The 25,352-nt window shown below is 46.4% G+C and overlaps 1 protein-coding gene across 1 annotated transcript in view; it reads left to right on the top strand.

Moving 5' to 3' along the window:
- LOC8053276 (peripheral-type benzodiazepine receptor-associated protein 1) overlaps positions 1–25,352 on the top strand; it is a 196,290-nt gene that overhangs the window by 111,702 nt on the left and 59,236 nt on the right. Inside the window, exons 14-18 of the mRNA XM_042290344.1 lie at positions 3,608–3,864; positions 8,037–8,112; positions 8,244–8,378; positions 9,645–9,743; positions 16,233–16,456. Of these exons, the coding sequence (XP_042146278.1) occupies positions 3,608–3,864; positions 8,037–8,112; positions 8,244–8,378; positions 9,645–9,743; positions 16,233–16,456 (791 nt within the window). The remainder of the gene's footprint in view (positions 1–3,607; positions 3,865–8,036; positions 8,113–8,243; positions 8,379–9,644; positions 9,744–16,232; positions 16,457–25,352) is intronic.

The following is a 25,352-nucleotide window of genomic DNA, read 5'->3' as shown; positions in this document are numbered from 1 at the left end:
TTCTTTTTTGGCTTTTGGTGAAGTCAGGAATACAAATAAAGCTCCGAACGATATCCTGAAACACACCCGTGGGCTATGTTTCGTTACTGACAACCCGAGCGGCGTCGATCTTAAAGATATTGGATACAACTGCCATTGCTTGCAGTCATGGTTAATGAACGGAATATGTGTGTGAAATATCGGGCGAAATTCCTCTTTCGCCGCTATTTTGAAAAGGTGACGGTAATTACACTATGCATGCCTTATGTAGGGTTTTGTAAAAGCATAAGGTGCAATTTCTCTACAAGTAATACACCACCAGTGGTTCAAGTTTAGCGACCGGTGTGAAACTATTTTTGCAAGTTTCGAATTTCGTACTATTTCCCGTATGTTCTTCCCACGTGTGTTCCAGATTTTAATCCTTAGAACCGTCCTTATAAGTGAGCGTTGTGCTCCAACTTTTTTTAGACCTCCCTGTGAAACTTATTTACTTACAGCTCTCGTTTGCCGTGAGCTCGAAAGCCCGATACTGCGCTTAGAATCGGAGTGCCTGTAGATGTGTTTAACTTACAATGTATCGTCCTGAAAATATAAGCCAGTCAAGCATGCTCTTAGCTCAACTTCCTAGTCGCCCTTTTTTGTTTGTTTATAAACTCAGTGGCGCCATCTAACGGGTTGCCCTGCCACATTTCCGGCCCGCGCATGTTTCCGAATTTTTTGCGCATCCATTCGTTCACCGTAAAAGTGAATTACGTCCGACAGTGCTCTAAGCTAGGATTTTCCGAAGATAGAGCGTTTACTTGTTCTCGCCAGTGCTCGAAAACCTGCCGTCTAATCCAGAACCGAAAGGGCTATTTGCACACTGGGGCCAACACGTTTCAGCACGCCAGAAAAAGAAAGAGTACTGAAGGGTTTCTAGAAAACACAAATCACACTAAGCCAAAGACGAGGCTGATTAAAACTAAAAAAAAAACTTGAAAAAACAAAACAAGAAAATAAAACTTGTGGATGTTTCAGAATGACACCTACCTTTCGCATGTCCCCGGAGAGCCTAAATTTCTTTTCGGAACCGTCGGCTACTTCATTGAGGCTTTCAAGGAGGCTCTTTTTTAATACCACTCATAAAGACTCGCAAACCAGTGGCAGCGCCTGTCACAGCCCCCTCAAAGGACACATACCAGGTGTTGAACTTTTCTTAAGGCTTTTAAAATCCGCAGCAGTTCTAGGACCAGCTCCTAAGGTTTTTGTGCCCGTGCTCACATGCGGCCTCGATGGTGACGTTATGTTGTTGACGTCATCGTGTGAACGGCAGTTTTTTGCCTGACCGTGGTGCTCGAACGGCGTCGAGATCTAAGAGGACTCATCGCCTAAGGCAGGGGTCTCAAACACTCGGCCCCCGACGCTCTGGGAAGCGGCCCGCAAGCGTCCCGCGGCTGCGAGCCCCGTTCCCATGCCTCGAGCGTCACATGCGCCATAAATAATAGTTTTATATCGTCAATTAATTTCCGCTCAAACGGCAACCCTGCTCATATAACGTGTTCACGCACCTTTCACTGGTTTGCTTATATTTTGGAAGGAGTACTGCTTCGTCTATATATTGGCTTCTCATTCTTTTCTCATGTAAATCAACCGGAATGGCAATACTACTAAACTCTTAAAAAAAGGTTGTCACCTTACACCCTTTTGTCCCATATAGTACGCCCCAAAACTTCAGTTCGACGTTGTGGGAATAAAAGGAGGGAGGATCATGCACCTTTACGTCCTGGGACCTGTACGGTGAAAGGGGAATCCGATGCCCGTCCCACCGCGCGGCCGACGGCTACGAGCGAGGGCGGTCGTCGCGCCGGGTTCGGCCAACGCCATGCCAACAACGATGATCGCGGTATCCAGCAGCGTTTGTTGAGTACCAGGGGTCCCCAACAAGACACTGCGGTCAAGCGAGCCGCGGACACAGTGTGCCCGCATCGCCCGCCGACCTGAGAGCCAAAGGGGTAATTGCGAGCGGAGTCATCGCCGGTCGGACGAGCTCACGCCGCTACCCGTCGTCGCAGGAGTTCGGGGCCAGGGCTCTCGGCAGACGGACGTCCACAGGTAGTGGGGACGCCCACTGTTAGAGCCAGGGGAATCACTAGCGTGGAGTCATCGCCGGTCGGATGAGCTCGCGCCGCGACTCGACCCGTTGCCCGGAGTCCAATCCAGGACTCCTCGACCACACGACCGTCCACTTGGAGGGCAGGCCCGACTCTCCGTCGCGTGATATCGCTGTTCCCCCGAAATCGGGAATACGCGTGGAGGAGTGCGAGAGAGTAAGCCAGCATGGTGACGTAGTCTCTCCGACACTATACGGAGCGACCAGGCTCGAAGTCAGACGGCTTCGCCCGGAACGTCCGCGGCTCCCGCCTTCTCGGGGAAGGGGAACCGGTGGCTCCCTCCCACAACGTACAGCGCACTATAGTCGAACAGACGGCCTCAAATTTTACAAGGGGCTTGATAACGGAGCGATAAAACTTTTTAAATAGCTAAAGTGCGTATCAAAGACCACAGAAAGGAAACAGATTTTTTGCAGTAGGGCCAAGAAAACCCCGATTATTTATTTTATTGTCAGTAACACGTTCATTAGCTATTTTAATAAGTTGTACCACACGGCTATCAAGCCCCTCGTAAAATTTGGAGCCGTCTGTTCGACGATAGGGCGCTGTACGTCGAAGTGAAGTTTTGGGGTCTATCATATGGGACACAGGGTGTAAAAATATACCCTTTTTTCTGAGAGTGTAGGGTACAAGCGCGAGCTCAGTTTTGCCCCAGGAGGCACCTCGGCTGCGCAAACAGTTGCTTGACAAGAGCAACTGTCAAAAACAAAGCCATAAGCTGGGGCTTCTAGCTGTCAGACAATACCTTTAAAATGAAATAATGTTCTTATAACGCTTTTATAGAAATCGTCAGGAAAGCAGAAACTGCCGTATGAACGGAAGTTTATGTGCCTTTTGAGCCTAGTGAATTGTGTGACTGGGCAAGGGCGGTTTGCTTGCTCTCGTTCTGTTCAAAACTGCCAGTACTGTGATGTCGCGATGTTTTAATTCTTCTTATTACATCAGGTGTGGGTCTAAAGTAATCGTACATGGAAATGCATGCTAAAGTTAGCAAAACGGTTAGCTTTCAAAAAGCAGAGAGCACAAGGTTCGTTGTCTAGAAAACCTCTGGGGTGTCACTGGGACAGTCGGCTGCTTTACAACGTGAAAGACCACTGCTGTTTGTTTGTTTATATTTTTGTTCCAAAATAGCAAAATATTGCCTTTTCTCCCCGTTGGCCCTCGTTCTTTCGGGCGTGCAATATCTGGCCCCCACACTCGAATGAGTTTGAGACCCCTGGCCTAAGGGATTTAAATAAAAGTCTTTTACTACCACTAAGAGAGGAAATCCTCGGGTCATCGTTTTCTGCGTTGCACTATGACATCACAGTGCACCATGACCCATAAAAGCTACGCGTTTAGAGCTCTCTTGGAATATATATATATATATATATATATATATATATATATATATATATATAACATTTTTTTGTTTTGTTTGTTTTCTCGTGTCGACAAAAATATAGCGTATGCTGCTGTGTTTTCGTGTGGACGCGCAGCCATGTCGGCGCCCGGTAGCCAACAGCATCAGCTTCAACAACAGCAGCAGCAGCAGCATCACCAGCCCGGTTCAGAAGAGGACTCCCTGGGCGTGGAGTCCGTGGAGTTCGTGGACCTTCCGGGCCGGGGCCGCTGCCGCGTCTACGTGGCGCGCTACAGCTACGACCCGCTCAAGCAGTCGCCCAACGAGCACCCCGAGGCAGAGCTCTACCTGAACGCCGGCGACTACATCCTCATCTTCGGAGACATGGACGAGGCGAGTGTGGCATACTCGGCGCTTCTTTGCTCAAATGCCGTCCTGGGGCTCTAATCTGGACACCTGGCGAAAAAGTCGGCGAAGAATTCGACCGCCTCGATTGGACGGCGCCAAGGCCAAGCGCGGCCCCGGCCCATCGCGGCCGCCGGATTCCTCGCAGAGTTTTTCGCCAAGTGTCCAGATCAAAGTCCCTGCTAGGTTTTGTAGACAGAAGACGGAAGGAGGCAGTCCTAAGCGCCGAGAAACTGAGGGAAAAGAGGAAACGAGAGGGACGTCAGAACGCCGAGCTCTGGTTGGAATGATTAGTGGGTAAACATAAACCTAGTTTGTCTACACTGCACTTGTCGATGAGCGTTCGCGTGCGCACAAACCAAACTCGCATGACGTAAAAAGCGTCTGCGCATGCGCCTGCCAACACCAGCACCACCGCAGCGTCGTAATGTCAGCCGCGCGTTGGTCTATAGACCAACTCATGTTTATAAACAAACCGGAGCGCCCCTAGCGGACGCCACCGGCGGCGCGCATGCGCGATGAAGTGTGGGCAAGAAGCTCGCCGTCGCCCATACACGAAGCGTTGGAGTGCGATCTTGTCGGCGTCGGTGCGAGTCCCGTGTCGTTCTTCGCGTTGCAATCGTTGATCCTACTTCTTGCGGCAACGTCTGACTACTTGAGCGGCCTCAGCGAAATTAACGAGGCACGTTACAGCGTAAAGCTGCGCTTGAATAATGTGACATGCGTCGGTTAATTCCGCGTGGACGTCGCGGAATGGACGCTAAAGCCTGATTCGCATGCTGAGATTCCGCTTGCAGTTTTCAGTCGCGACGTCGCTCGGGCTGCAAAGGCGTGAACTGTAGTTGAGATGGTCGACGTCAATACTGAAAATCGCAAGCAGAATCGGACCAAGTGAATCGGGAATAACAAGTCGGTGATGGCCACTGATAACAATGATCAACATCTTCTTGTATCTACTGTTTACACAAAGCGTACCTACTCCAACCATCATTCGAACTTAAAAGTCTTTTGAGTCCTGCATTTACTTCTTATCGCAATTACCGGGCCAACGTTTGGTCCGCGGGCCGCAGTCATTTCAAAGACCAGACGACTAGCACAAACGTTTGAAAGAGCAGACGACAGTTCGAACGATCAGGCGGCCGTTTAAATTTGAATACGCACTGAACTTAAAGTCCGCAGGTGGTCGGTACAACTTGACAGTTTTCCCGTGTTCATGTTAGAACAAAACAAATAAGCCTGACGACCAGAAGTATCCGTCCACCTATCCACGTTCTCGAACGAACTGAGCACATGAAAACTGACCTTCAAACCTTTCTTGACTCGTTTAGGGGTTAAAAGCGCTAAAAACGACGGACGAGTAGGAGAGACACACACCAGAGAGCGCTACTTGCAACTGGTTTATTATTGGAAAAACCACACGTACCGCGAAACCAACAAGACACACATCCGATTCAGTTCCAACCGTCGCTAATCACATTTCTTACTCTTACACCATGCATGATCGTAAAAACAGTAACTCCGATTCAAACAGGGTTATCGATGGGGCACTTACACACGTACCCTCGTCACACTCGGAAATAAAAAACGCTTCCGTTATCTCCCTTGTCTTTCTATTTTTGTTTCGTGCCAAGATGACGGTGTTGTCTAAATAGGGTAAACACTCACACCTACTCCAATGCACTGCTAGATTGCCAGAGGGGGCTGACCTCAATGACAGGGCATGTTCCCTCAGTCTTTCGTTCACTCATCGCCCCGACTGTGCTACGTATACCCTCCCACAAGACAGAGGAAGACTGCCCCACGTATACCCTCCCACAAGACAGAGGAATTCTGTACACTGTACAGAATTCCTCTGTCTTGTGGGAGGGTATACGTGGGGCAGTCGGGGCGATGCGTGAACGAAAGACTGAGGGAACTTGCCCTGTCTATCAGGTCAGCCCCTTCTGGCAGTCTCGCAGTGCATTGCACTAGGTGTGAGTGTTTACCCTATTTAGACAACACCGTCATCTTGGCACGAAACAAAAATAAAAAGACAAGGGAGATAACAGTGCGACGAAGCTCGATTGGTCGTCGAAATATCTCTTTTAATGTTCGGCTCTGTTGAGGCGTGGTGACATTCTTTTTCTTTTTCTGCTCGATCTTCTTCTTCCTTCCTTTTTCTCCCAGCGTTCACGCGACACCGTCACATGCCGCCGCCTCAAAAAGGCGTCGACCCGACGCACACAATACGCAAAGAAACTGGTGTTATGAAGACACTTAAAGCACACACAAAACACGCGATAGTTGCAAGTGCTGTACACGTATAAAACAGTATTCAAGTCCACGCAAAACACAATCGTCCGAAGCGGTAATTGCAAGTCCTGTACACATATAATACAACATTCAAGTAAAGACACGACACAATCGTCCCACGTGGTAATTGCAAGTTCTGTACAAGTATAAAACAATCTTCTATTGAACAGTTTTAGGAGAGTGAAAATTCTGCAACAGGCTCTAGATACGGTTCCAGTTTTTCTACGTGCACGATGTCCCGCCCTGAACCATCACCGAACTCTATTTCATTTCATATATTTTTTTTTATTTCCGAGTGTGACGAGGGTACGTGTGTAAGTGCCCCATCGATAACCCTGTTTGAATCAGAGTTATCGTTTTTACGATCATGCATGGTGTAAGAGTAAGAAATGTGATTAGCGACGGTTGGAACTGAATCGGATGTGTGTCTTGTTGGTTTCGCGGTACGTGTGGTTTTTCCAATAATAAACCAGTTGCAAGTAGCGCTCTGTGGTGTGTGTCTCCTACTCGTCCGTCGTTTTTAGCGCTTTTAACCCCAAACATGTTCAACCAACTAGCCCAAATCCAAACCCTTCTTTTTTGACTCTTTTGGTACAGCCCCAGTCGCGGCGTTTTGACAAAAAAGCAGATTTTTGTCGTTTTTTTTTTTTTTTTTTTTTTTCAAAACAACGCGGAAATGCACGTCCTGCATGACAGCCAGAGACCGGAAGTACGCCGGACGCGCCACCACCGCGCCGTCACGTAACAAAGATGAGTTTGTGTATACGGACAGAAACTAAGGTAGAGGAGGAGATGAGAAGAATGCGGAGATGCCAAAGCACCGAGCTCCGGTCGGAATGATCAGTGAGTATAAGCACCATGCTAGCTGCCTTTGCCTCTACTCGTTGTTCGAACGCCGAACGTTGGACGCCGGTGTTCGCGTTCTCACATCCTCCTTTCCCTCAGTTGCTATCCGTATACGGCGTGCAAGTACAGTCGCCCAATGTTTTAATAATATCACGCGAGCGTCGACAGGCGGGACGGGCAGTGCCGTGCCGCGGAGAAATGCAGCGTCGCGGGAGAGATTAGGGAGTTTTCGTAGACCGTTTTCGCCGTCCCGCAACGCTCTCCGCAACCCGCTAGGATACCCAGAACTCTACGGTCAAGGCCATGGGCGGCGCAGTAGCGGCTTCTTCGTTGCGGAGGGCTTAGCGAAGGGGGAAACGCGGTCTACGAAAACTTCCACATTAAGCGCGTGCGCACAAAGCCCTTTCCGGGGAGCGTCGTCTGCTAGACTAATCCGCTGATCGCACACAGCCCCTGCTCCGTAGCATAAAAATAATTATAAAAAAAAAAACACCAAGCGGAAACTCTGTTTATACTTCGTTTCACTTTGTGTTCTACCGCAGCCGACGAGCCATCTTGGCCAGTCCATCGCTAAGTGTGTCAAGTGGCTTTCCTGTTGGGCTCAACTGCACGTGGAAGCACGATGTCACGTGGCAGGGTGACAGCGCTGGATTGGTTTTGATGGCTCGTACATTGGCTGCGGTATATAATTGAATGCATCGTTGCATTCCGTTCCGGCGGTCGACGTTCGCGTGATATTATTAAAGATTTGGGCGACTGTACGTCCGCTCCTTGCGCACCTCGTGCGTCTCTTTGCAAGCCAAATGCGCGCACGCCCTCTGCCCCCTCGTCACCGCGTGTTCTCCGCGCGTTCTCTGTGTTGTGCTTTGATCGGTGTGCCCCTCCTTACGTTCCGACGCGCGAGCACGCATTTCGATACACTTGCTCGCTAACCCGTAGTTACTCGATCCCATCGAACCAGATGAAGGGCAGCCTTAAAGCGTGGGGTGCGGCTCTGATTGTGGCTTTTTGGAAATCTGCAGGATGGCTTCTTCAACGGTGAGCTCATGGACGGCCGAAAGGGACTAGTGCCCTCGAACTTCGTCTTGAAGCTTACAGGTAGGCATTTTAATTATTTTTTTCATCCTTGTTTAGAAGACGCAGCGCTGTATAATCTACGTTATTTCGTAGTCTGTGTATAGGAATCATTGCACAAAAAGGAACTGTTTGCTTCTCGCGGTGCCGTGCAGGCGAGGACCTGTTCGAGTTCCAGACGACCATCCTGTACGGCAACCGCGACTCGGACGACAGCAGCGCCAGTTTCAGCTACGCCCCAGACCTGGACGCACTCGTAGGCGCCGACGAACAGCACCGGCTACCTCCTGGTGCGGAGAATAGCTCACCCCAACCAATACCACCCAGAGAAGATAAAGCCTGTACATGACGGCATCGTTAGTGGTTGCCCCAACGCGCCTCAAGCGGCAAACACGCTGAAACTCAATGCGGCAGACGCGTCCGTCTTCGCTTCGCCGCCTGCTAGCGTCGCACGCGTTGTGAGACGCGCTGGCGACGATGCCGACGCAAGCTATGCGAAGCGCAAGTTCGTCTGCTTCTTTTGCAGGGGTTGGGTTGACGTCAGAACGCCGAGCTCTCATTGGCTCTGTTTGAAGCATAGTGGGTAGACCTCAAAGCAAGCTGCTTCGAGGTCTACCCACTCTCCTTTAATTAGAGCCAATCAGAGCTCGGCGTTCTGACGTCAACCCAACCCCTGCAAAAGAAGCAGACGAACTTGCGCTCCGCATAGGCGGTGCTGCGTAGATCCTGGAGACGTTTTAGGGGAGAGGGAAAGGTGATAGCTGTTATGGACTCTTACCGCCACTTGAAATGGCCTCCCGTTGTTGTCGTTGTGGTTGTTGTAGTCGTCGTAGTAGTTGTCGTGGGGCGTCCATCGTCCATACCGCCCAATGCTTCAAGAAGATCGCCCGTTGACGCGATGTTCTCGGGATTCGATCTTGGGTTCGCTGCATGTGAAACGGTTGCGTTACCGCCACATGGAGCGACGCCACATGCTTTGACGGCGTGCGTTATGTACTAGGAATTTGTTTTATCGCACGTGGTGTCGTACCGTGTAGCGAAAGCCTATAGATGGTCACGGTTGCTGTGACGTCGCGATGAAAAATTCCTTATCGTTCTTAATAAATTCCAAATTTAATCGGAGTTAATTGTTTGAAATTTAAAGCTTCGGTTACGTGGAGCGCGTCTCTCTACCCGATTAAAAAAGGTTCAGGCTTATTCTTCCCTTTCAAGTCACGCGCATTACGTCGTCGGTAGTGGATCCCTGAGCGGCAAACGCGCTGACACGTGACAAAAGTGCGGCGTAAAGCGGCAGACGCTTGCGTCTTGGCGTCGCCGCGTACTACAGCGTCGCGCTTGTTGTGAGACACCAAAAGAGGGCGCTGGAGGCGACGCTGACGCGTCTCAGGGAAAACAGTGAGGTGCGTGCTCGTGATAACGAAGCCGAGAGACTTCGCCGTCGAGACCCCACCGTGCGCGGGAACGCGACACCGATGCCCAGTGACTTTGCCGTGACGTGTCGCAGCTGTGATTGTACTGTGGATTCACACAGAACTGCTAATTTTTTTTCCACGCAGAGGACCTGCACCGTATGAACGATTACATCGATCTGGAGGACATTGAGGAAGTGGACGAAGACGCCCTCTCCGAGACAGAACGGGAAAACGACGGCATGGGTGCGTGGACGTCTATCTAAATATCACGCGCTTCTTAGCAGAAATAGTCCGGGGGATCGGGGCCGAGTACGACCTTCCAGCATACTCTTTATTTTGCGTCTCGTAATTTTTCCGCGAACGCTCAGTTGATCGTGGTGGCTGGTGCTCCGCGTTGTCCGCCCGAAAGTGAACGCAGAGCCATTTTTATAATATGTATATACAGTGGTGTCTCATTAACACGGACACCTCCGTTCCTCCAAAAAAATCGTCCATTATGTAAGTTGTCCATAATAACGAAACGAGTATGCACGTATGTTCCCATTGTTCCTCGAAAATTGTGTTCATATAGCGGGGTGTCTAATATAACCCGAGTGACTATTCACAAAGTACGGGGTATATAGTCCGCACTCGGTGAATAGCCTGCAGGGGCAAAGCTTAATTGGAAAAAAAAATGGTTCCTTAGATAGTTCGCACTCGGAGCGTGGTCTGTACCTGGCGCCTAGTCCGCGCGTAAAAAGTTTAATTTGCAGCAAATCTCGACAAATGCCCACTTTATCAACCCGCAAGAAAACTTGTACCATACATATATAAGCGGCGCATCGGCGATTTTTCGTGCTAGCCATACTAAACACATTTTAGGAATGCCAAGGCTTTACTCTGCCCTGCATGCAATTCATTATCTTAAATAAATTCAAAATAGCTATTGTAAAAACGGCGAAGGAAGTTTATGCAAAAACATACAACTTTTCGTGAGCTCTCCAATGGGGTGACGTCGCATGTTGTATACATTGCGAGTCCAGCAGGCAATCTTAAGAACACGGTATATTGCGCGTTTTCTTTCGTTCTGCTGTCATGAGCTTTCCGAGCATTCATTTCACACCGTCAAACTTCTTCTAACTCGTTGTGAACAAACTGTAGTGGCCCCGTTTGACGTCACGTTTTCGATGCTGCCAGTTGAGCCTCTCAGCGTTTCAAACCAAATTTAAAGCTTTTAGTAAGTTCGCAAGAAAAGAAAAAGGTATCGTTACTTTTATTTGGGTTTAGTAGTTGAGATGTGTCTATTAATGTGCTGACCCAATTTGGAGTCAAATCAGTGACTTATAACAAATTTGCAAACACCTCTAACACACTTTGTCTGTTACGAAGTCGGTCACGTCTCGTCGCAATAACCGACGAGAAAAAAAACAAAAAAACAACGCAAGTCCTCGTATAGTTTGCACCGGCTTAAAATTTTAACTTTTAAGCATATATAGTCTACGAACTGAAGTTCAGGATATACGGTATTCGAATTTGTCAAATCCGTACACGGTATTCACACTTTAACGTAGCTCTCTACGAAGCAGCAAAGTTTCCCGCGTACTTTTCGTATCAAGGGTAACCGATAAAAGTTTCACGTCAGTTACTCGTTTTCTTTTTGTTCTATTTTTTATTGTTTATACAAATTTAAAAAAAAAAATCAAGTGTGGTGGTTGTGTTTTTGAATTTTTAAATGTTTTATATACCGGATCATAGTCCCTTTTCTGACGAAGCTTACCTTTTTGGACCAAGTAGGGTGAAATTCGGCCACTTCTAAGAAGGCGTTTCGCCAGACTCCCAGCGTCTTTTTGTTTTCCTTTATGTTGGCGTTGAAGCTCGGTGTTTGCTAGTTGGGGCAGCTTGTATATTTCGGTCGTTCCGTGATTACGTAAAACGAACCATAGTTGTCTGCATCTCCGCGCCTTTCTTCCTTTATTCTCGAGATCCTGTTAGATATGACGATACTTTACCGAATTGTTGGCTCACTTACACTTCGTTATTCGCTCCTGCATGTGTGCTTTAATTTTTAAATACGGCTTGAAGACTTTTAGAGTTTACTTTACTCTTACACCTTTTCTCGGACGGTTATGAAGATCGAAATCGAAAAACTACTTTCCTGAAGCGGTTTATAGAGTTTGATAGTAGTGCACTGTTTCCGTTGACATACAGTGTCATTCGAGTGCACTTTACGATTGTTTAAGCTTCTTTTTCGTTGTTGTTTTTATCGAGCCTATGCCTCGACAATTGGCTGTAATATATGTGGGGAACCTTCGATGTGTATGACAAGACAGTCAGTTGGTCGTTGCTGGGAATACATTTGTCGAAAAAAAAAATGCGAGAATCCCGTTTCCTCTCTCGCTTTTGGTTCTCAGTGCCCGTTTGCTCGAAGCGCTAACCGCGGTAAAGTTTAGCCGCAGTACCTAGGACAGGGATTTTGAAATCACGTGACAGGCTCGGTAGGGATGCGGGGAAACATGGCAGTGCCCGGTGAGTGAGCGCCGCTCGCTTTGGAACCAATATGTCGTTGTAGCTGCAATGCAGGGCGCGTTGGTCGGCAACAAATGGTGCACGAGGCTTTCGCCTTGCCTTACCTCACTTAAATCGCAAAGCATGAGCTATGGCCTCGCCGCATTTTTTAGATAGTCTTTCGATTCTGGTCATTCCTAAACCTAAATGAACTCGATAATTTTCGGCATGGCAACGTCTCCGCCGCCGCCGCGCGCTCCGCCGCCGCCGCCGCGCGCTCCGCCGCCGCCGCCGCGCGCGTTCGCCGCTCCGCGCATGCGTGAGGAGCAGTGACGTCACACGGCGCAGAGCTGGCGCGCCGGAGCCGCCGCCGCCACCGCGCGCGCCTCGCCGGTCTGCACATTCCAGAGGAGTGACGTCATAGCCACGGCAAACGCACTGGCGCTGCCGCGTGCCCAGCTGTCCGCCGCCGTTGCGCAGTAGCCAAGTCTGACGCTGCACCGGAGCCGCTTGATAGCGCATCTCATTTTGTGGGCATAAGCTTACGCTACGTATATCCTGGCATAGCCGAGCTAAGCCACTGCATTTTTTTTATTATTATTATTTACTTCGAATCTTTTATAAGAGGAAGGCCAGCGCGCGCGGACCGTAGAATTACACTTCCAGCGTTCTCCTTGATGCTTGGGTAATTTCGAAAAAGTCTACTGGGACGCTTTCTGTTTTCGTGTGCTATCAATACCCGGCCGATTGAGTCAAGGCAATCCGCTTTCCAAAGACGTTGCCATGCTGACAATTATCGCGTTCACTTAGGCTTAGGAATGGCCAGAATCGAAAGACTATCTAAAAAATGCGGGAGGTCATTGCTCATGCTTTGCGACTTAAGTGAGGTAAGGCAAAGCGAAAGCTTCCTGCACCCTTCGTTGCTGACTAACGCGGCCGATATTTCAGCTACAACGACATATTAGTTCCGAAGCGAGCGGCGCTGGCTCACCGGGGCCCCTCCATGTTTCCCCGCATCCCTACCGAGCCGAGTCACGTGATTTCAAAATCCCTCTCCTAGGTACTGCGGCTAACTTTAGCCGCGGTTAGCGCTTCGAGCAAACGGGCCCTGGTGTGTTTATTTTTAGCTTGGGTATTGGAGTTTCAAATGATTTCTTCCTGGGTGGCGTCAGATAAACAATATTCTGCTGGGTTTTGTTGTCTTTCTTGTTTAAGTAGAATGTAATATACGCTTTGAGGAATTTATGCAGGATGTTTCAACGAGGTCTTTCAAAAATCTCTAGAAAAATGGTGGCTAAGAAGAAAAAAAAAAAGAAACTTTCCGGGAGCAAACTGCCAGCCGCGGCGGACGTCAAGGATTGAAAAATGCGTATTAATGAACTAATCAAGTAACTGAAATTTGCTAATTGCTCCTTAATTAGTGAAAATAAACATATGGTGCAAAAGAGAACCTTGTTAAGAACCCCCCCAAACCACAAAATCAATCTCATACTAAAACTACATAAGGCAAAAGAAGCATTTTATAACGTAAAAAAACAGACAAAAAACCGTTTATTTTGGTAGTGTTTTTAGGTTTCGGTTTCTGATAAGGAGCGTATCTTTCCACCAGCGGCCCTACACACCGGTGGACCGATGCGCGAAACCACTGCCTCGCCTTCCTCGTAGAATGAAAGCAACTGTGTTGCGCTGCATGTTGCGATTTTTGAAAGCCTTCGCTGAAACACCCCGTATACCATTTGAGACAGTCTCTAGCAATAATGTCTTTGACGCACTGGCATTCTTAATAGGAACTTGCATAGGCACTTTGGAGAGATTTTCGGATTAGCTCGCCGTCTTAAATACGTCATCTTGAATGTTTTCAACTAAACGAGTTTTTTTTTTTTTTTTTCGAAGAATTTAAGAAACTGGGTTTAGAGCACCGAGTAAATTTCCCCCAAATATTTATAAATAATTTTTAATCGTAGAAATACGATATAACAGAAGCCGAACCTAACCTGCGACTTTACCGGTCTTTCCTCTTGTTCTGACGTCAGATGTTGTATATACATAAGCACGTGGGCAGCACGAGCCTGTTTTGCCCATCGTCGGAAGCAGTCAGAAGGCCGTCGTTATCGACCGTGGGAAATGACGGACTACGATTCATCGAGCTTGTCTTAGTCAAGCAGTGACTAGCAAATGTTTTAAAGATTTTCAGCGCGAGATTTCGGACGATTCGCCGTTCACATTCGATCCGCCCGCATCGCCTCCGAGGGGACCTCCCGCGGTGGCCGTGATCCGCCCACGTGTGGACCCAGATACCGCTTCGAAGCCGAACATGGAAGGTTTTATTTGCTAGCAAGGTACGAACTGTTTTCTAGCACAACGTGAACGTTAGGGGCGAGCGTTCGCGTCGTCTGCCCGGAACCTCTTTCCTTCACAGAGACATCTCGGTAGAGGGAAACCAATAAGATACCACTCAGCTTCATTACTTCCCGGGGTAATTGCACCCCACAGCCATTCACCGATTCCCCCCACCCTCCATTGAATCCCGCGAACAGCCTAAACCAGGCACAATTAGCAAAGCCAGAGACGCTCACTATCACTACAACACACAACGCCGTGGAGAAGGAAGCGTCGTCCGCTCTCGGACACAGCATTTGACTTCACTAGTGACCCTGCTCGTTGTTGCTAGTAGACCGGCAGCAAGTGATTCGGAGGTCTACGCGTTAGCTTCAAAACTTTATTTCTCGAAAGAATTTTTATTTTAAATTTTATATTCTGTAGGTTTGTGCACTCGCGTAGATATTTAGTACACTGAACATTTTATAAAAATTAATTACCATCAATGTTATCAAGAAAGTGTTTCCCGCCGATGGAACGAACAGCATTCCACCGTGTGGATAACAAATGTGGGACTTCGTACTGCAGCCATTCTAATCATCGCCTTCTGCACCCTGGCATCTTTGTCTACTCGGTTTTGGAAAGAGTTTTGTGCATGCGGAGTTACTCTCTTCCGCGCAATATAAGGCACAGGGCATTCGTCCACAACCCAGAGTCTTCGCAGTTTTTACTCGGGTGATAACTAAGGTTCGGTGTCTTTCCGCTATTTACCGATAAACCCCGAAAATTAACCCCCTAGCTGATTTCATCAAAATCTGGGAAAACCGACAAAATCCGAATTGGATATGTCTTTGAATGGGAAAAAATCTTTAAGCTTTGACTAACTATGTATATTTAAGTTGAGCTTTACACCGTGTTGCTGGAACACAGACATGGCGTGAAGTGTGTTCGAGACTTTTTCTTTCCTCGGGAAGTAAAATCACCGCATCATGGGAAAGTAGCGTCATTGCCTTCCCTTCCTGCTAGCTGGACACAAAAAAAAAATAAAAAAATGCCAACAGACAGACGACCAAACCTAGCAAAGTGGTTGGCTGATGTGTGTCTCAGTTGCCATGGCAATCGCCATTTCGGTCCATTCAAATCTTCGAAGCTTCCAAAAAGGTCGTTCTGAACAAGTCACGCCAAGGTCGCCATGGAGCATCATCGTACCGGAGAGGTTCCTCTCCAATATAAGCGTCTTTGGCGTTGTGCATGCAGCTGACTTATCAATCCTGCTTATCTCCGCAGATCTCTTACAGTGGGATTGTTTTTTGTTTGTCTTTTTGCGTATTTTAAGACGGGAAATTTATTTTCAATGTCTCCAAGCACCGATGCCGCATGAGGTGACGGTACGAAGGTGTACGCTTGTTTCACCGAAATGTGGGTATAGCAGAATCTCGATATACCAGAAACGTCTCCATAAAGCTACACGTCACCAGCGAATTTAGATCGACTCACCAAGAATGGAGAAATCAAGGTGAAATGACTCATTGCAGGAACCAAAATGACGACCATACGGGGGGCTTGGCGCTACTTTCCCAGGATTAGTTACGGTACTTTATCCGGTACGACACCCCTAATCTCGTTTGCTTCTCTTCTCGGTACAAGGACGATTTTCAAGTACTCAGGTCATGCGCATATGTTCCCCGGAGCTTGATAATCCTAGGTTCCTGTCCTTATTTCTTGAACATCAGCCCCGATAAACACGGATTTTCTGTCTGATACCGAAAATTTACATCCAAGAAACACCAAAGCCACAAAAGAAAATATAACTAAAATAAAACAGCCCTCAAGTTGAAGAAGAATAAACCCCTAAAATACAGACCCCTAGTGATTGATAACCGATGGAAATACTTATACGCGGAGTCTCATTGGATGTCCGTCGCGCAGGATTGGTTGGCGGCGGCGGCGGCGGCAGCTTCCCGGTGCCTCCACCGCAGCGGCTGGTGATGGAGCGGCAGCTGATCAAGAGCGTGCTGATCGGCTGGCTGCCACCGGACGTGGTGCTGGGCTCCCTGGAGGCCTACCACGTCTACGTGGACGGCGTGCTCAAGGCCACCGTCAGAGCGGGACACCGCACAAGGGCGCTCCTCGAGGGCGTCGACTCCGCGCAGGTCAGCACGCTCCGCTGGGCTCTAGAAGATTCTCACCGAAAGAGGCAAACGCTGGATTGGGTGGACACGAGTGCTCACTCAGCTTTCGACTGGTAGTCGTGTTCTTACTGACACGACGAGTCCCTGCCCAACACTGATCCAGCACTCTTGTCCGACCTGTCGTTCGCCTCTCTTAGGTGACAGCGAAAATTTGGCACTAGGTGGCCTCGCTATCTGTACTTCGTTCCAGCTCGATTGATCCCATTACGAGGTGATGGGACCATTTGAGCAGCGTCAAAAGCGCGACTCACTGGGCCTTTCCTGTTCATGAGAGATTCAGCAATAAGAGAACACGTACAGAAATATGAGGAACAACATGATGGTGCGCTTTTCAAGCTGTCTGATTGGTCCCGTCAGCCCGTAGCATCGGCTGCGTCGGGACTAGTGGAACTCCCCCCGCCTTTATCCAATGAGAAGGAGGGAGCAAAGAACGTGACACGAGGACCGCACGCTGACTCTACGTGATCACGTACCTCGCTCCGACTCTCTCATTGGGTCAGTTCCCTTCGCTGTTCGACATGTTATGATCAAATGGAGTATTCGTGGCTTGCGCCTGAGGTCATCGCACCATACTGGTGGTCACTCCTACTTGTTCTTGCCGAGAACAAAAACAGATTCGGTGGTCCGAAACGTGTGCTGCAATATGCACACTCTCACTGGCAGGGCCACCACTGTGGCCGTTGATGTGAGGTCAATGCCTGCTATGTCTAGGAGATGCCTGCTCGCAAACTTGCCCTCGGAACAAGTGGCAAAGGTAATCCTGTCAGTCGACGAAGATCATTGCCCCAGTAAATAATGACGCTTGTTCCGGACTCCGAAAATGAGCGAGCGAAATTTTGTTCTTGTTGCCTTAGTAGTAATTTTATTAAAGCATGTGGATTACAATATTCTGATGCAGAAGGGTTTATTTGCGATTAGAACTGTACTCGGTTCAAAATATAATGCATTGAAATTTGAACTTAGTTTTCTGGAAACAATCGAACTGCTTTACAATTTTTTTTCTTTCGGGAGCTACCCAACTCCGCTGACATTGATTTGACTTTCTTTTTTTACTTTTTGTCTCTTTGTTTGGGCTTTTGTTTTCACTAAATTCATTTATAGTTCGATCATTATCGCCTGTGCCTCTCTTGAGACTCTGACATTGTTCGAGCTTGGTGTGCGTGGTCGCGTGCGGTGTCTGCACTTCTGAGCCGGCCTGAGCTCAGAATCCCCACGCGCTTACAGAGAGACATACTAGTATACGGCAGACTGTGCTTTTCTTGTGAGCAACTCTCAGAGTAATACGCCTGCAATACAAAATATTTAGATCGTAGTTCTTGCTGTAAATATAATTTTTTTTTGTAATTATTTATGCAAAAAGTTATTAAATTTTGACTATGTTTACATTCGATCAAAATTACTTATTCACAGAAAAAAAGTTACCAGTGGGATTGTTAGCAAAAAAGTTTCGTCAAAATAGTTTTACATTTTGTTATATGAGAGGTTTTGTTTTGTTTAATATATTCATTGTTTCTTCGTGTGCTCTACGCGGAAACTTCCGGGAAGCGTTGCCTTTTTGCTAACTTTAATGTAAACCTTATTGTTCCCTGAAGCAGTAAAGTAAAGGGAAAGCAAAATAAGGCTTGTTTCCACTTTTCGCTCTTGACAATGGCGTCTTGCCATTTTCAAAAGCGAAAAGAAAATTATTATGTAGTGTTTCTGAATTTTAAATTTAGATTCAGGCAAAAACACTTTAACGAAGCATACAAATAACATTCACCGTAAGATTTCCTTATGAAAAACCGATGCACTAAATCAGGAACGAATTAAAAGTAGGGCCAAGAGAATATCATATGTATGTATTACAAATTCAATGCGAATAATGCAAAACAGGGGGATTTTAAATATTGATGGTGCACACAGTGAAAATATATAGGGATTTATGCGCAGCCGTGCGCAGCTTTCACATCGCCGGAGCTAATACCCTGACGAGCGAAGCTCCCCTTAAAAGGTTGTTGTTGTTTGAAACATCTTTATTAGAGTAAAAAGGCACGATTCAGCCAGCTGCGGGCCTTGCTGAGAATTGGTAGGGAAAGCGGGGCACATTGGCCCACGGTCTCGCGTAAGAAAAAAATGTTCTACTCTTTCGAAAACATGGTCGCGCTTATTGACACGGAAAGGAGGGAAGAACGAGACAACACAATTCGCAATTGTGTTTGTCTCGTTCTCCCCTCTTGTCGGTGTCTATTAGCAACGAGATATTTCGGTGGCGCCCTTTTATAGTTTCCGTTCATGACGTCACCACCAGAATTGGCCTCGTCGTGACGTCATGAGTAGTATGATCTCGGCTACTTATCATCAGTTGGCGAACTACAAGTTTGATGGTGTGTGTAAAACTAACAGTGAAACCTCGGAGTCGTCGCATTCTTAGACCAACAACCAGCCTGCCAACAAACCAGAGTCGACATTTTAACATTGCGCTGATCTGTCGGTCGCGTACGTGGCTTATAAGCGCGACCATCTGTTCGAAGGACAACGAGCGGCGTGACCATTCACTTTTTGGCGCCGATTGATTGGCTCTGTCAGGTCGTCGCGTCGGGTACAGTCGGACTTCGAGTGAAACGGGGCAGAGGCCGAAGCGAAATGCAGCGAGCAGCTGGAGCTGAATGCTGAAAAAAGAAAATGGTTTATAAGTGTCAGTGAGAAATGACCATTACCAGAAAGTAATTTTACAGTAAACATTGAAAAAAACGAACAAATTGTATTTGCGCGAGCCAAGAGACTGCGACACTCGCAAAGCATTTCTTCAAAGTGAACACTTTTTTTTTGTTGTTGTTGGTTACCATGACTTAGTAAAGGAATAATTCCTGCGATAAATTGTTGTACCCGCCAGAAATTCCCAAAACTTGACCGGTTTGTCAATGTAATTTCATGCATTCACGCAAGTTTGAGCAAACCTCCGATTTAGCAGATGATCGATCATTAAACTGAAATTTCTCAAAACTAAAATACTGGAATAAAAAAAAATCCGAAATACAGTTTTCGCATAGATTGCACCTAAGGACGAGCGTTCCTCTCCTTTCCTTTCTCAGTCCCGAGGACCCTTACCAAGCTCGTTTAATCGTGGTCTTACATTTTGTTCAGCACCGTCACGCAAATAAAAATTCCAAAGTATAATTTCATAATTTCATAATTTATTTGTGATGGAGGAGCGTATCCACAAAACAACGCAGGTTCGTCAAAGCCTTCATGGGCTTGTGTGACTAAACCGAGGTTGCAAAGATATCAAAATAATGATCACAAAAGAAGAAAGAAAAAGGAAAAATATTAAAAAAATTGTGAACTTGACCAGAATTAACTATAGTTCCAGTTGAAGCTTAGGCTTCCGAAACACAAGAAAATATAAAATTCAATAAAAATAAAAAGAAAGTCAGGCTATGTCACTAGAAAAAAATCACAGAATCATTCCTTGAAGAGTTGCACGATGCAGGGTATGTCCAGGTGAAGATTGAGATTCTCAGTGGATGAGAACAGTCACAAAACGAGTCATGAAAACAAAACAAAACAATAAATATGACGCAGAATTTGACACAAGCAAAATTGAGTTACATCACAAATACACCATATTGAGGACAGCACCATATTTGTGTCATTAATAGTAACCATAAATAAAAGCACTATTTTAATCAATCATCTTTGGACTATACGCAAGATGCACCCATCAAAAGACACATACCTGGTGGCAATGCTAGTGGGGACAAAAAAAACTGCCAAATAAAATCCAATAAGGGCGTTTGAGAAAAAAATACAAAACGCAAAAAAGAACACACACAAAAATGTTATACATTTTTAGATCGACTCATCGGAAGACAGGAGAAGGCGAAGCGATTTTCTAAGCTTTTTTCTGGAAGTGAAATCAGGGAAATTAGCAGGTAAAGAATTAAAAATCCGAGGAACGTAGAAGGACCGCAAGTTCTTGCCATATCGAGTGTAACATTTGGTGATAACAAATCGTGGAACCGTTCGCAGTTGCCGGATATTCGGACGAGGTGTTTTGAAGTCAGTATTCCAGTAATGACTAAGGACTACCGTTTCCACAAACAGAGATTGAAAGTTGGGCATAGATAATATTTGAAACATATCCTGAGAGGAAGTGGTAGGCCTGTAGTAAACATTACGCAGCATTCCTTTTAGAATATTATTGATTTTTGCCTGCCATAATCCAGAGCAATTTCCAAAAATGGTGATTCCGTAGCGGAGGGAGCCATATGCTAACGAGTGAACTATGAGTTTCCTGAGATTAAATGGTAGAAAAGCCTTGATGTTGTACATTAAGCAAGAAACGCTCCTTAACTTAGAACACAGTCTTGTGAGGTGTGAATTCCAAGAAAGATCAGAATCAAAAATAATTCCTAAATACTTCACAGTGTCTGAGAAAGCGATGGGAGTGCACTGGCAGTTGACACAGTGCGACGTGTGGAGGAAAAGTGGAGTATTTAGATCAACTAACTTAACGGGATTGTGAAAACATACGAACTTAGTTTTTGAGACATTGATATCTAAAGATTATGGGCGAACCAGTTCATTAGTCCTAAAGAACATTCCTGGAGCATCTCCATAGCCCTTGAATAAGTAAGATGACTTGTTAACAAAAGAGTGTCGTCCGCGTATTGATAAAGGGAGTAGTTCGAAACAGAGGTAGACATATCATTTACATAGATATTGAAGAGTAAAGGCGAAAGTACAGAGCCCTGTGGGACACCAGATTTTAAAGAGACTTTGACGCTGTGTATGCCTTTGATTGAAACCAGCTGGGAACGATCTTGCAGGAAATTAGTTAGTAAGGACAAAAAGGGACCCCGGAAACCAACAGCTGAAAGTTTTTGCAATAAAATAGAGTGACTCACTGTGTCGAACGCCTTTCTTACATCAAGAAAGCAAGCGCAAATAAACAGGTTGTTCTCAAAACCCAAATTTATCTCATCAGATAGCGCTTCGAGAAGGGGTTGAGTCCCACGACCAGGCACGAAACCGTATTGGTTGGGAGATATTATGTTGCACTTCTCTACGAAAGAAGACATAGTGATGTAAATAAATTTTTCCAATATTTTAGCTATACATGGTAGAATAGAAATTGGCCGATAGTTTTGAACCTGGCCACGCTGACCTCCTTTAAAAGGAGGTTTAACAATAGCAGTTTTCAATTCGATGGGAATGGAACCTGTCTCGATCATTGTGTTGAGCATAAGTAGAAGAGTATCTTTTAAGTACCTAAAATTTCTACGGAGATCGCTAAGACATATTCCATCATAACCTGGTAATTTATTTGGCTTGAGCCCGAAAATTATTGACTCGAGATCCTGCGATGTCATTTCAGGACGAAATGCGGAAGCCGAGTTCAGGGAGGGACTAGAAAAGGCCGCTGTGGCCGATAGCCAGGCACTGCCCGAGAAGGAAGCAAAAAAATTGTTGAAGGTATTTGCCGTAGCCAGTGAATTAGGTCCAAAGGTACCGTCAAAATTTTGAATGTGAGGAGATGTAACACCACGTAACTCGTTGATTAACGACCACGTTTTAGCCGAGTTGCGTCTAGAATCAGAGAACTGCTTTTGAAAGTACAGCCGCTTAGCTCAGCGAATTAACGCGCTGACTCTGTTCCGGATAGTTCTGAATTCTGCTTTAAGGATGGAATTATGTGAAGACCGGCGGCATCGCTTCCAGGCTATTTCCTTGAGTTTTATAACAGACAATATGTCTTTATTTAGCCAGCGTATGTTGTCTTTTCTTTGTTTTACAACAATAATCTTTTTTGACGCTTCAGTAAACTGTCTAAACAGTTGCACAAAAGTAAGATAAATGTCAGGGCGTGACACGGAATGCTGAAATGTAAGCCAGTCATAAGTAGAAATACAGTTGTCGAGACTATGGCGATCAACAATCTCAACGCGGTGCTTACTGTTGATACCTGTCACCAACGCATCTCCTGGGAATTCCAACTGACATCCTATAAAATAGTGGTCCGATAATTTGTATGAAATGACTGCTGCCTTTGTTGTTGATGTTGAAGATCTTAAATTGATATGATCAATAGATGATATCACAATTTTGTCTCCGAGGAGTTCTTCCCTTGTGGGGGCCTGAATCGCAGGCTCTACGCCGTTATCTGCCAAAAGAGTTAGATACTCGCAAACCAGTGCTCTCGAAGGCTTCAATAGATCAATGTTGAAATCCCCTACAAGACAGAGGGACGCATTATTAGGCAAAGTTTGTAAACAGTCCCCCAGGTCAGAGAGAAATTCAGATACGTTTCCAGAGGGTGGCCTATAGCAGGCTAGCAGGTATATATTATAGACAGAAGTAAGAATACGAAGTGAAATGTTCTCACATGATTGGATTGAAAACTTAACCTCTGAGAAAAACAAATCGTCCTTCAAAAATACCGCGATACCACCGCCGCGCTTTTTGTCACGAGTATAAAACGTGCTATTAAACCCTGGCAACAAAAATTGGCCTACATCCTCATCATGAATATTAATTTCAGTCAAAACAATCACATCGGCGATAAAACGCACAGAGTCAATGGCTAACTGAAATTCACACCAGTGCTTTCGAATGCTTCGTATATTGACATGAAACAAAGTAAAAATACTGCCTGCCCGTGTCTTAAATATTTCTTTACATGAGTCTAGGTTTTTTTATCTGAAAAAAACTGTTCCTAGACATAATTCTAGGGCTTTTATCTAACAATACTCTTTTAGACGCCTAAACCAATTGTTCCAATGCATCAGTATTGGGGATGCGAAGGAGTGGAGAATTCTGGTATTGCTTTGCAAAGATTTTTCCGTGGCGCACCCATACAAATTTGTAACCCTTTTCTTTGCCTCTAGTTCGTGCCAACCAAAACAGCTTCCTGTTCGCTTCCGCTAGGTTATCATTAAAGTATATCCTAGGATGAGATTCGTCCTGACGTATGGAGCCGAGGCGTCCACGACAAGCCATCCAACGTTCTTTTTGAGAGACTGTAGAGAACCGGACCAGGATGGGAGGGACTGTTCCCGGTTTAACCGGCAAGCGATGTGCTACCACGACATGCGCGGGTTCGAAACCCTCCACACCAAGTTGATCTGCTAGGTTTGTCATGGTATTCCCGATGTTTTCTTGAGGCGAAACTGGTATACCGTGAATCTCTAAGTTAGGGAGGCGGTTTGTTTGATCTGAATCATTATGGTTTGTTCTGAGCTGACGGATCTCGTTTGTCTGCTCGGCTACAATCGAGCGCAAAGCGCTCGTTTCACTTTGAAGATCTTTGATAGTTTTGTCTTGAGACTTCGTTGTCAACACTAGTGAGTCGTACTGGGTGGAGTAAAAATTCATAGATGTTTGCATTTCATTGATGGTAACTCGCATAAAGTCCACTGTCTGCTTCAGCGTTAATAGCGCATCTATGTTTGGATGCAGTTCGTGCAGAGCACGGACGGTATCTTTCCACGAAAGAAGAAGATCGAGCTTTTGACTCACACTCGAGAGTTGCGAAACGAAAGAACTGGAGTCGTCTTGAGAGGGTGAAAGCTCGACTTCAGTGTCGGACCTGGGCAGCCCTCCACGACAGGCGAGACAGCCCCATTTCTCTAGTTTAGAAGCGCTCATCCCTTTGAATGTACCATCAGACACTCCCGAACACTTCTTACCCAAGTGGTAGGCTTTGGAACAGTCAACACATTTCATAAAACGACCGTCAGTTGGCAGAGAGCCAGAACAGACAGCACAGGGCTCCGGTGTAGGCATGGTACGCAGTTCACGACGAAGAAGAAGTTGACGGTATAAATGATAAATTAGAGCCAAACAGAATGCGAGAAAAATAAACAGTTCCAGGCTCACCCGCAAAAGTGAAACACAGCTAGAGCTTAACACGCGACCAACCGCCAAGACCCAACGAGACCGGTGTGTCCCAAAGTAATCTGGGTAAAAGGGTTTGTTGCGGTAGGCAGATGTTGAGCTCACTGCGATGGCCAGAAGATCCGGGTCAAGGGCTTGTTGAGCAAGGCGGCTGTCGGGCTTACTGTGTTGGTCAGAAGACGCAGCATCGAAAACCGGAGCAGTGGTGGCGGACGAAAAGCGTGGAAAGGGAGGGTCGTCAGAGAAGTATGGAGTGCCAGTATGCGGTGGTCATGAGTCTTCGTCGCTCGGGGAAGCTAGGCTCGCAGAGATGAAATCTGATGCCGAAATAGATGATCAAGCGATCAGCCCAGATGACCTCTTTACCTTGAGCGGATGGAACGAACTCGGCGAAGACCACCACTTAATTTAAGCATAAAAAGTGATATAAAATCTCAGCACGAAGGAAGTAAATGTCCGAACACTGTGACTTCTTCTTCTAAAATAATAATAATAATAATAATAACAATAATTGTTTTTAGGGTGCTTGACCTCTCGCCATCTTCCAACATACGCTTTTTGTACCTAAAACCACAGAGATAAGATTTAGTGCAGTATATAGAACGAAAGAAAGACCTTAAAAAAAAAAGAATGTCTTTTTTTGCTGTATATTTTGTTGTTTGTTTTTGCTCCTTTTTGTTCATGTTTTTTATACCTGCTAAATTATTTTCATGGACGGAGAGGCAGTATAGCATGATCTATGCTACCCAGTTTCTTTTTAGCTCCTGTTTTCCTCCTTTTTTTTGCGTTTAGTTTGTGCAGAGATAAGCTCTTCCGATACCTGTGCTCCTGCGCCCGCGGCCGCCCGCGCTCGCGGCGAGCGGCGAGGTGCACACGCGAGTTGCGGTGCCCTCATTGTTTTCTTCGCTGCAGTTGCCTACGAGCCCCCATCTTTCGTAGAAATTAGAGAGTTTTAGAACATCGTCTTGGTGGCTCGTTTGCG

Source organism: Ixodes scapularis, unplaced genomic scaffold, assembly GCF_016920785.2.
Source record: "Ixodes scapularis isolate PalLabHiFi unplaced genomic scaffold, ASM1692078v2 PGA_scaffold1__304_contigs__length_218370807, whole genome shotgun sequence".
Classification (NCBI taxonomy): domain Eukaryota; kingdom Metazoa; phylum Arthropoda; class Arachnida; order Ixodida; family Ixodidae; genus Ixodes; species Ixodes scapularis.
The sequence above is the reverse complement of the archived record's forward strand: the minus strand, read 5'-3'. Positions and strand labels throughout refer to the sequence as shown.